Raw genomic sequence first — 12,884 nt, 5'->3', positions numbered from 1 at the left:
CAGCCTCAGCCTCAATTCTCCATTTTAAAGTGAGAGTGGTAAACCTGGTCCACTCAAAGCATGAACTTGGCAATAGGGATTTTTTCTGTTGCACAACTACCTAGAACGTAGTATTAAGGTAATGTCTTTCAGGTTTCCCCCCTTAACAGAAATCCTAGGAGCTAATAATAAATCCAGAATAGCTCAGTATTAGGGTGAATCCAGGGATTTGCAATCAGTCTTTTTCCTCTTCTTCCGCTCCAGAAAATCAGACTGGTTTACACTTTGAAGTACTAAGTTGATCCTCCTCTAATACAGACACCAAAGATTAATGCTCCGCTCAGACTATGGCTGCTAATATGTGATTAGAAGCAGTCAAAGCCTTTTCCAAATAAAGCTCAACTATTTTGCAGTCCTCCTACAAAATAAGACCTTGTTATTTATCCCTATTTTACAGATATGTAAACTGAGGCCTGGGTTGTACGGGGAACTGATAGCAAAAGTCTCCTCCCTGAGGCTGAAAGCAGCAGAATTCAGGCTTTCAAATTGTATCTTTTCTACACGGTTTGTGTGGGTGTTGGTAGTTTTCATTGTGAAATGGGCGATTTTTGCTTTCTGTTTTGGTATGCTATGTCAGTAGGTGGCTAAAGTCTTGTCTGTGATTATTAGTACACACAACTCAAAAGCTCGTAGGCCTTGGACATTTGTACTGAAAAGCACTAGCTGTCAGTCAATACCCCTGTTTCCCTCTCAGATTCAGCAAGTTTTAACTAATACTCGAAAAGGCTTGGAAACCTATTTATTTCTCCAAGTTGGGTGCAAAAAAAGCTTGCAAAACAGCTGTCAATCACAGCATGCTGCAGGCCTCCTAGATGAGAGTCCCACAGTTTGCTGTTACAGAGGATTCCCTCAAGCACACAGAGATGCTCTGCTTGCAGTGGTCCCAATGACTATCTGTAGACATATTGATGGGCTTTGTTTAATTTAGTCTTTCCTACCAGCCCGGCCCAGCTGGTGCTGTCTTTAAAAGAGGTGACTTCCTTGTTTCTCAGAAGCAGGGTGCCTCAATTTAACTATGCTTTGAAGGACGCTGGTCCTAGTCCTGCTTCTACCGTTCTTCTCACATAAAGCATCCTGCCTCTCTGTCTCTATTTTCCAGAAAAAAGAAAAAAAAAAAAAAAAAAAAAAAAGGTCTGCTTGTTTAAGACACTGTCAAAATCTCTATCAGGTGTTTTTGCTTACTCTGAAACACTACATTTATGCTAGTAAATAAAGCAGCCTAGGAGCCATTCTCTGGCCATGGACCACGTGGTGTGGTTCCATGCAGTACTGCTACATACACATGTCTAAGCTCTATTCTTGCTCTAAAACATAATGGTCTCATATAAAGTATTTACTTGGGATGGCCTGTGGTCACTGCCACTTCCCAAATTTTTCCTAGCCATTGTCTTGGAGAATGTTAGTTTGCAAAACCCACAGTCATATGAAGGACATGGGCTGTGCCATACTGTTTGCCTTCAGGGGCAGAGAGGAGTCTCAAGCCTGTCTTATTTACTAGGATAGGTTTAGCCCCAAGGAGTCACAATTTTAGGGAGAACAGCGCATGACCTTTTGTAGATATTCTAACTCTAGCCAAGCATGGGTAGCCAGCTGTAACCACACAACTGGCCACCTCTTGAGCTGTGGGCTGAGTGTGAAAGGAGCTTGCTTCTCCCTTCAAGAGGAAGAGAAGAGAGAGAGGTAAGTGAACAGGAAGCATGCTCCATCAGTGCCTCTGGGGACATGGGAAGGTACTCACGCTTCAGTTCTGTAAATTATTCACCGAGCAGCAGGATCCTTTGCTACCTGCTCCCCTCTGGATTGATCTGAGTCTGAGCAGCCCAGGGTTGTATGAGAAAGTTTGACATTCATTGCCTGCTCAGCGCCAAGCAGGATATCTCTGCCAACTTGCTGCCAGTGGAAGAGAGGGAGCTCTGCACAAGCCAACAGTCTGCTCGGAAGGACTTGTCATCTATCACTAACTTATCAGTTGCTGTGGCCCTGACAGCAGGCAGGGAAGGAGAAACATAAAGGGGAGCCAGCCAAGGGAAAGACACTACGGAGCTGGGTGCAGGGGAAAACAGAGAGGAAGAGGATCATCCATGGGGAGAGGAGTTGCCTCCCATATTGCTCTCCAGCTTCAGTGTGGCATTGGTGGGAGTCTTATCCAGGACTCCTCAGGCTGAGGGTGTGTGTGAAATGGTTTAAGGACAGGTGAGAAGAGCTTGGGAGCACATGAAGGCGAAGACAGAAAGAAAATGGAAAAGAAAGCAAAAAATAGAGAAACTCTGAGAAGTAGCAACATGAGAAGGAAAGAGTGAAGGTCTGAGTTGTAACTACAGAGAGAAACCAGGAGGAGAAGGAGCCTCGGGAAAAGCTGCCATCTCCAGCAAAAGTGCTTGTCTCAGGGTCATGGCTGGAGAAGCAGTCACCACTTTGAGAGAGGCATGTCAGTCCTCTGCCATGCATGGTAATTAAATGGAGTGATGCTCTAGACAGGAGGTGGGTCTCAGTCATTTGCCATTATCATTATATTTCATTCAGCCTTTTCCCACTGGCAAGCTGTAGCCTTTCTCTACCCGCTCTGCCTTCCCCTGTTCATTACCACATGGCCTCTAAGCAGACAGTGCCCAGTCTCCTGGCATGTTAGCTTGAGGAGCATCACTGCAAGAAAAATTAAGAGAAGGAGAAAGCAGGAGAAAGGAGGGCAGAAAAACAAGACACAAAAATGTGGGGTGAAGTAGAAGTCATGAGAGAAGAGGGAAATAAATGAAAGAAGGAGGGCAAGTCACATTTCGTAGGTGCTCATAGAAAAGGGGGGAAAAAAGAAACATAGAGCACAAAAAAAAATTAGTAATTTGCAGAGTGCAGAGAACAAGTAAGCACCAGACAGCACAGGGAGAAGGTGGCTGCTTTGTTAAGTATAGGGAACGATGTGGCCCGTTGCTAAGGTTACCGCTTCCAAGGACAAGTTGAAATAATTCTTTACCTTTGTTCTGTGCTGGGTTGTCAATGTTGAAATTCCCGTTCCACACAACCGTCAGCTCCACCGGCAGGCTGTTAATCTCCATCCCTTCGTACGAATACTAGCAGTGGGAGAGCAAAAAAACACACAAACTAACATCATGTGCAGAGATGGGGAAGGGCTGAGGGAGCAAAAGGTGGTGCCACAAGCTTTGAACGGGAAAAATTGACCTATCACCTGCCACTAGCTGCAAGAAGCCAAGGGAAGCTCTCAAATTTGCTGTTCTCAACAGAGCAAGCTGTGCCCCTCTCTCAATAGTATACAAGTGCTCCCTATTAGGTGAATATTTGGTGATTAAAGCACATTTGCATGTGGTGGGGCTCATCCTGGAAATATAAATTCCAGCTGTTGAGCACATCTCTGAACTATATTATATCAGCTCTTGAGTGCGTGTCTGAGGTGTATAGGCTGTGTTGAGGATGTGCTATCCTAATATGCCTGTGTTGTAGATGCTGGGTGTACATACAAGGTTATCAACACTAGTGTTATTTTCCAGAATTCTTGGAAGCTGAGTGAGGTCTCAGAAAACAGGAGTGGAACATGGGAAAACCTTAACGGAGGGGAGAATAGAGGTCCAGTGTAATTATAGACCTGTCAGTCCAACTTGGCTTCCTAGAAATAAAGTACATCAAATTATTAAACAATCAATTTATAAGCACCTGCAAGATGATAAGGTGATAAAAATCAGCCAGCATAGATTTGTCAAGAATAAATTGTGTCAACCCAATGTAATTTCCTTCTTTGACAGGCTTAATGGCTTCGTGGATAAAGGGGAGGTGGTAGATGTGATTTATCTTGATTTCAGTAGAATATTTGCTACTGTCCTTCAGGAGATTCCCATAAACAAACTACGGAAATACAGTGTAAAAGAAGCCACGATAAGGCATATGCATAAACTGTCAAAAAAAATAGAAAAAGAAAAAGAATACACACATACACATACACACACACACACAAAAAAAAAAAAAAAAAAAAAAAAAAAAAGTAGCATAATTCATTATTGGATTGGAAGGGTGTTTCAAAGGGAATTTTGTCCTGGGTCTGGAATTATTCAGTATTTTCACTACTGACTGAGATGACAGGCTCCAGACTATGCTTACAGAATTTGTGAATGGCACTGCGTTGGGAGTGGTTGCAAGAATATCCAAAGCCAGGGTTAAGAATTCAAAGTAAACTTGACAAATTGGAAAACTGGGCCCTAATCAACAAGATGAAATTCTATACAGACAAATACTAAGCATTCTTCAGAACGAGAAATCAATGCAAACAGTATCAAGCTGGAGTGGCTGGCCAGTGCTGCAGAAAAGGATCTGGGGACTACCGAGGATCACAAGCAGATTGTGAATCAACAATGCCATATTGCTGCCAAAAAACAAGCAAATCTCATTTGGAGATGCGCTAGTTCAAATTTGTTACATATGTAAGCCCCAGGAGGCAATTATTTTTCTCTAGTCACAACCAGAGAGGCTTCAGCTGGAGTAGAGGATATCCAGTTTCCAGTATTATATATCAAGAAATCCATAGAAATCTTTGAGAGAGTTAGACAGACTTTAATATATTTTTTCAGGCACAGTCAGTATTCAAGCACCGTACAAGTATTCTGCTTAATGAAGATTTTGAAATGGGAGCAGATATCTGGAGGCCCTTCCCAGTCCTCCACATTGAGAATCCTCTGACACATGGTGCTTAGTATATTTTTTCACATAAATTTTGGGTTCTTATAGGCTAGTTCACACTAGATTCGCCTACTGGCCCATCAGATCCTGCTGCCCTCTTCCATCAATGGCTTCCACCCAACTCTTCACCAAAAGCCAAAAAGTCCCGAAATGGGAGAGGAGAAGAAGCATCACAATGATGGTTGCTGAAGGCAGAATGGGAACAAGACAAAAAAGGGGAGAAATATTTAATGCCTCCCTCACTGACTGCAGTACACTTAAGGATTTATTCCTCCGAGATCAGGAGTCTCCCATTGTGCAGGGATCTGAGGCAGAACAAATTTCTGCTCTAAAGAAGAAGGTGTTTTTCCCAGTAAGAGACTAAATTCAATGATCTGTCTGGTTAGGCTGGGTATGTCTTAGAGACCACAAAAGAGGTTCCCACCACTGAAACTCAGCCTGGTTTTCCAGAGAGATGCCAGAGCTCCGAGCCTTTAGAGGCAGGTTCTGCAACCACTAATTGCCATATAATTGCAGAGTAAACCATCTGTGATGATTTCTGTCCATTACAGCAGAGTGAATGCTGGTTGGATAGTAATTTCTCTTTGGACAAAGTAAACACAATTAGCCAATAATCTGCAGGACCCTGTGATTACAATGTAGTTGTAAGGTACTTATGGGTACATGCTTCGCAGTTGCCATGGAAGTAAAGAGCAGTCAAAGGTTGGCAGAGACCCGTATGGCAGGGCTATACCTGCAAATCTCATTCAGTATTAGCATTTTTACGACTCTTCTTGATGTCACTGCCAGTAAAATGCAAGAAGATGCAGAGACGCTTGGACTCACAACACTGACTTTTCACAGCACAGCTTTGCAGAGCTGGGAGCAAGGATCGGGAGACTGGAGTGGGAAGGAGACACTTGGAAAGTAGAAGATAATTAATCTTCTGCCACTCAGGAGCTTTGCTAATGTCTATCTCGCACAGCATTTTGCAAATGCTGATTGAAAACAGGGAAGAACACGTATACCAAACCCCTGGTCAATTTTAAATCACAAGTTAAGTCAGCAAGTGCCTGGAAAATGCTAATTTCTGCCTCAATAGATCCCCATGTGTGTGTGCTGGGATTTAGCTGTTAGCAGAGCTTAGACAGGGCTGCCAAGCGACAGGCAGCTGGAGTCCCCTGGAGCCTCTCAGCCCACTGAGGATCGAAGTGCCAGCAGCAGGAACCCAGCTGGGATTTCAGATCTTATCGGTGGCCGTGGGGGCAAACACATACTCGACTTGTTAACTCATCAAACTTAATCCAGAACTGGAAACGGATGTGAGGGAATAAACAGTGGGATCCCCATGGAAGAACTCTGTGGATGAAGCCAGGTGGGATGGGAAAAAGGATGCTCATATTGTCGTGCTTGTCCTGCTCAGACAGAAATTGGTCTGTATTGCAAGGAAACAGAGCGATTTGCAAAGTGACAGCAGGTAAATGCTGCATCCTGTTCAGACCACAGGAGCCGCCAGTCCATTGTGGTCCCTCTTCAAAGCCCTCTGAGCTCAATAGGAGTCTTTGAAAGGGATTTGCTCAGCTTTAACAATAAGATATAAATATGTTTCAGAGAGAAAAAAAAAAAAAAAAAAAAAGAAAGAAAAAAGACGTATTGATCTCCAGGATTAACAGTAGCACATCCTGGTAACTTCTGCAAGGAACATTCACACCATTAGGGATATGTCTATGTGTTGCCTTGTACAATTTTCCCCAGCACATGCAAAACTGCTCAGAAGACATAAATCTGCCCCTTAGGTCAACAAAATTGTAGGCAAATTCCAACCTGCGAATCAGAGCAATTGCCCAAGGACAGGCAGTGAGACAGCAGCAGAGAGCAGCTGATCAGCAGGTATCTCTGCCCCTCTCCTGACACAGACACAGAGACACTGCTCCAGTGTCTGCAGCTGGCAAAGTGCTGCCAGTCAAGGAGATATGTGTTTAAATACATTGAGAGAGACAACACCGGGACATGGTGGACGTGGTCTTTGTTCACGGGTCACCAATTGTGCCTACTTGCACATATTTCTGTGTAAAATCCTTGCTAACCCTGAAGCTGTAAACTCCTCCGGGCTTCTCTGGATATACTGTTACTACAAGCATCCTTCATTAGCAAAACTCAGCTGCACAAGCATCTGAGCCTTGTTGTATGCAGGCTCACAGTGGTGTATGCTCAGTGCATGCTACAAGGAGTTTATATCATTAGGCAAAGCCCTTTGGTAGTTTGGTTTGGGCATGATTAGAGCAATAAACCAAGAGCACTAACACGATGTTTACCCCTTGTACCTCCAACATTTCCAAGAGCAGGAAAACATCTACAAACCAGCAGTGTTTTAGTATTATTTCAGCGTTGGTCTGTTTTCTCTGACTGCACAACGAACTACTTTTACAATTTGGGCCTGGGGATAGACCCCTGTATCTGACTCTGCCCCCAACCCACTGTGCAACCTGTGCAAATCATTTAATCCCCCTGTGTATCAACTCTCCAGCCATAAACTGGAGGCAGAAACCTCACCCAGTAACGTCAGCAATATAACCCATTTGCTTTGCCTATATCCCTAAGCCACACAGGACTCTCATCTGTACCGTACTGCTTCCCACAACACACTGGGTCTCACAACTATGAGGAACTTGAGGTAAACTATCAGCAGAGCTTTCCCTGCTAGAAACCATCGTGCGCCACTTGTGTGCGCCAAGGCCAGGCAGGACCGCGTCTCCCATGAAGACACTACGTATGTCTAGTCACCAAAGCTAGTAATGGCAATAACCATGGCAATGCTCACACAGGCAGCCTCTTACCCCCTCCCTGTTCCTCGTGTTGAAGATTTGTTGGCTGTATCAACTGCACTGGCATCTAGTGATTGCAAGCGGAGATGCCCCCAGTGCTTCCCATGGGGAGTTTGTCTTTGGCCTGACAGACCTACCAGTTCTAGCCATTCTTGCTGACGTTATCACTTATCATTTATTTATACGCCTCCTTAGTTCGCCTCCTTCTCATTTCCTCCCATCACTCTGTGTCCAGACTGTCAGCAGTGCTATTGTAAGTGCAATAAGGAATGGCAGGCAGGGTCTCTCTGAGTGATAATTGTGTGCCTTGGGTGGTGTGATAGAGGACCAAGACCAGAGCTGAGACACTCAACCCACTTGACAAGAATAATAATTGTCCTGAAGCATGCTGCCTGCAGTGATTTATTGATGTTATCAAACGAAATATCTCCAAGAAATCCAGGGAGAAACACAGAACTGGCTATTGACTGGATCAAGCCCCTAAGCATCATCAGTGCTGGATATGACATTACAGACAGGCAGTCAGATAGGCTGATCTCACTTGAGTGTGCTTAGAACATCTCCTAACTGAACCTGGAGACATTTAAAAAACTCCTGCTAAAGATGGAAGGACTTGCTCTGATCTCAACTACCTGTATGTAAATCCTGAACAACTATGCAGTCAAGAGCAAGAGTTAAGGCTCTTTTTCCAACCCCAGCCTATATAAATGTAGGAAAACATCTGCATTCTGCAAGAGTTATTCTGCAAGATTTGAACCTGAGCTCAGCAGTGACTACTGTACGATTGGGAGTGGGGAAAGGAGGGGGCTAGATCTTGAGGCTTTTGGAGGAAAACAAGCCAAGAATGATTGCTTAGTCTAGCATGCACCACCAACAGAAAGATCTGCTGGCAGAGTAGCATCCCTTTAGGGACGCACCATCATAACACGTCCTCCCACCCTCCTTTGGACCTTCTCCAAGCCTGCAATGCAGGTGCTACATTCAGTGCCTCATGCAGCAACTCTGCTGAATAAAAAGCTCTGTTGAAAGGGGCTAATTCAATTTGCAAACAAGCTCATAGAGCTGTTTCTAATGCCAGGTGACCCCTTGGAGCAGACTCCATGGCTTATTGTATGACACTGGCTCCAGACTGAATGCTAATTCTGACAGAGAAGGAAATAATCATAATGGAGATATACATATATATATACATCTCCTTCCTTATTGTCTGTGTCCTTTGCCACCTGCTAAGAATGAGGACTTCTCTATCCTTCTTTTCTTTTCCCTTTTCTTTCGTCTTTTGTCTGCGTCTCTCAATTCTCTTTCTCTCGTTATCTGCTTAATACTATTTCTGGGGGAAAAAAATAAGAACATAAAACATAGAACATGGAAAGAGCAGAGCAGAGCAGAGCAGAGAGAAGAAGAGTTAACGTTTATGCCCAAATAAACCTCCTTCCAAGGGACAGGGGCCAGTCTGAGCCACCACCAAACACTAGGACAGACATCTTACAGACACCATTTAACAAGATCTGGGCTTGCTTTGGCATTTGCTTGATATCCAGCCCCGCTGCCCTACACAGTAGAGATAGCCCTGAGTGTTCCTGCATCAAAATAAATGTTATGGTCAGCCTAGTTTTGTTTCAGCCCTCAGGCTCCCCCCATCAGCAAATGCATCTGGAGGGGTGCACTGAAGCCAACTGCTCTGATCCCAGGTACTGGCAGTTTCTTGGAGCAAGCCAGTACCTGTCCTTCTTGTGAAGAAGAAATAAGTGGATGATTGAGTCCTCTTCTTGAGAGCACTGTCTGTCAGACCCACCACTCACAGAGTCTCAGAAGCATAAGAGACAAGTGCAACAAATGAAGCTAAGGAGAAGAGATGCCACCCCTGACTGACAGAGAGGTATCTCTGGGCAGGGCTGAGGCAGAAAGTTAGTGCATGTCTAAAAGCACAGGTAACATCATTACTTCTCAGAACCAAGCTCAGTTATTGGATACTGCAGACTGGGACACTCAGAGATCTCTAGGACTGTTAAGGCAGCCAGTCCACCTCTCAGCCCAGAAGTATTTAAAACTATTCTGCAATATCTCATGCTCCTGCATCCATATCTCAGAGAATCAGTGACTCTAAAGGCTGGCTGCTTTCTTCCCTGCTACAGCTTTATGGACAGATACATAGACTCTGCCCAGATCCATATAATACTCCTTCAACCACAGACTTTGACCATTATAAAAGAAAACTGGGGGAAAAAAAGTATCTAATGCCCTCTTAAATTCTCAAGCCATCCATTTCTGTGAAATCCTGAACTTGGACATTCACAGAACACTAATCAATAATGAAAATAGTAGGGGAAGGAGAGGAAAGAAGAAACATGTATGAGATGGTAGTCAGAAAGTTGTCTGAAACAAGTTATAAAATGTATGAATTGCCTATAATCTTCAACATACTGCTTGATGCAGCAGAATATGTTATGATGGATTTTAACAAGAGCTGCCCAGCATGGAGTGGTGGAGCAGCAGTGAAGTGGCTAAAGCCTGTAATTAGCTCTTTGACTAATAAATCATCTCATAACAGTAGCAATGAGGATGACTTAAATGAATATCTGGGAGATCTGAGTCTCATGGAAACCTCTTAAGAAACAGTGCTAGGACGCCATCGCCACAAAATGCACAGCTCCTGGCAGATGCTATAGTTCACCCCTGAAGACTGGCATTGCTATCATAACACCACTGAGATTCACATAAACCCCCTGGGAAAGGGATTATTGGTCCTGCACTACAGATGGGGAAAAGGCAGTGTGCGGAGGCAAAGGAATCATCCAAAGGTCATACAGTGGGACAATGTCTGGGGGGGAAGGCTTGACTCAAGCCTTAAACATCTCACCCTCCTTTGGATCCATTACATGCTGGCATCGTCATGCTGTTTATATTTGTGGTGATGTCCCATCACCAAGTACTCCCACGCAACAGTGTTGATGTGAACCTTAGTCTTTTTGGAAGCTTCTCTAAACGTATAACATGTCCAGGACCATCTAACACTGACTTGCACCAGAAGGTGTGGTGAGATGTGATTGCTTAGAGATTGGTGCAGTGCGAGTGCTTGGAGCTCACCAGAGGCTGCAGGAACTTCATGCTATCACTGCAACACAAGGATGAAATACTGCAAAGAAATAAGTAGGCTGAGCCTGGAATAATGTCTATGGGTCAAGACTAAGCTGCTCCAGCATGGCCAAGTGACGGGATCCACAGGTAGGAGCAACCACTGTATGTTACCACAGTCCAGACCTAAAGAGTGAAAGGGACTTTTTGCAAGCTGCTACCCAGCACTCCCCGACCATGGCTGGAATGGGGCCAGCAAAAGGTAAAAGGAACAGTAGCACAAACTGACATCATCAAGACAGTGCTGTAGGCACTCCTTGGCCCTTGCATGTCTCCCCCACACGCCCCAGGTTGCAGGGCTTGCTCACCGATGTATTCTGGCACTGCACGCTGGAGCTGTTGAACCTCAAGGCAGGCACTCGCTGCTCGTTGCCCTGGATGTTCAGGATGCATTCATAGCCTCGCTGGCCCGACTGTGGCTGGGGCAGGTTCTTGGCCTTCAGTGTGATCGGCTTGATCACTTCTACCGGCACCAGGATCTTCTCTGCCTGCAGCAGCTGGGGACAGTCCTGAGGAGAGAGGAGACCACACCAAGTCAGCATATAGGTTTCTGAACCCCAAGCGGAGTCTTCTGATGCTTCTCAAAGTTCTGCCTTCACACCTCACTTCAACCAACTACAAAGCCTTTGAGCCTCCCAAGACTCAGCCTATTACAAGGGTATTTGTAGAGCATTTCCAGGAAGACTCAGATAAACAGATGAGGAAGGATTGCTTTTACAGACCATCCTTTCCCACTCCCTTTGCTCTGTCTCACTGCAATCCTTGAACTGCTGGACCCAAGGAAGCTACGTCTCATGCTTTTTTATACCTCCTCCATTAATCAACTAGTGGCAAAGCAATTCTGTTCTCTGCAGGGACTTAGCCCAGTCATAACACCAAGACATAAGAAGTGAATAAAACAAAATGAAAGTATAACTCCTTGCCTCCTCAACAACCAATGCACCCATTGTACAAAAGGCACAGTCCCAGTTAGCTCCAGTAAGACATGTTGTAAGCCACAGAGCCTTGGACGTTTAAAAGAGAGTGTAATTTGGCTTAGAATGGGGTCAGAAAATTACATATGGATTCAACTCCCACTTGTAAGCTCCCTCTCATATAGGGGAAATATATTACAGTGAAATTTCTGGGTAGGCCTATTTCTAGTTATACTTAGGGTAATCTGTTCAAAAAGGATCACTGTAGAATGATAACTAACACTTCTGCCTAAGCAGTAAGAAACGGCTCTTACCCATTGTGTGCAGATCCTCTGGAAAGGCCAGTGATAATTTTACAAAAGGAGCAATGCTAAGCGGATGTTCCTAACTCAGAGCCTCTTGGTGGATGATGGGTACCTCACACCAGCAGAATTTTGGCACCAAAAGCTCCAATGCCGAAAGCTGGATTCAAGTGATTTTGCACGGGTTTAGTTAAAGAAGCAAAGCACAGTTTCTTCATCGTACAATGGTGCAATGAAATCAGGTAACTGCAAGCTGACAAATTCATGTATTCTAGGAAGCTGTCAGCCCATTAGGAAATTACTGCAATGTTGCCCAGCTAATCAAAGGGAATGTGACATAAAATGAGACGGATCCTTAAACAGCCCCTACACTGGGCTACAGACATGTACATGCTATGTGCGTAAGGCACAACACTTCAATCACTTGTCAGTATCTGACTGTCCATTCTTTTAAGTGTTTTTAACTCCTATATGCCAAGAAAATGCTTGTCCCCACATTTTCTTCTCTACATTGTATTTAACACACTACCTGCTATCTGCAGAGCACCACAATACCATGATGGCACAACGACCTTGTCTATTCCAGAGAGCAACACCATTTCAGCTTGTCCTGCCCCATGATAAAACAAGCTCCTGAAGCGGCCCATGGTCAGGTCCATTCTGCACAAGCAGAGACAGCAAATTGCTGAAAGACTGGAAAGTTTAACCTGTAGATGTGGACAAGGGACAGGAGGAAGAAAAATGACTGATCCAGGGCTAGAGAGTAGGGAAAGCAACTGAAAGGCTTGCAAGTGGAATTTATGGCTTATGAGAGCCTGGGAGCTTGTTAGAGCAGATGGTGGAAACATCTTACAGAAGCAAATAGCTTAGGAAGATAAAGAAATGGATTAGACATGTAACATCTGCAGTTACGCTAACCAGGAATAGAATTACAAGAGCCATCAATCATCACACTGCGGGTGTGAGCTGATCCATGGCCAGGGGCAGGAAGAAAATCCAGCAACCACCCG

The 12,884-nt window shown here is 44.6% G+C and overlaps 1 protein-coding gene across 1 annotated transcript in view; it reads right to left on the bottom strand.

Annotated features, from left to right (window-relative positions):
- PLXNA4 (plexin A4) overlaps positions 1 to 12,884 on the bottom strand; it is a 466,810-nt gene that overhangs the window by 89,279 nt on the left and 364,647 nt on the right. Inside the window, exons 10-11 of the mRNA XM_062580398.1 lie at positions 10,967 to 11,167; positions 3,008 to 3,104 (exon numbers count right to left, since the gene is read on the bottom strand). Coding sequence (XP_062436382.1) covers positions 3,008 to 3,104; positions 10,967 to 11,167 — 298 coding nt within the window. The remainder of the gene's footprint in view (positions 1 to 3,007; positions 3,105 to 10,966; positions 11,168 to 12,884) is intronic.

Source organism: Rhea pennata, chromosome 1 (assembly GCF_028389875.1).
Source record: "Rhea pennata isolate bPtePen1 chromosome 1, bPtePen1.pri, whole genome shotgun sequence".
Taxonomy (NCBI): domain Eukaryota; kingdom Metazoa; phylum Chordata; class Aves; order Rheiformes; family Rheidae; genus Rhea; species Rhea pennata.
Note: the sequence above shows the minus strand (reverse complement) of the source record. Positions and strands in the feature narration are given on the sequence as shown.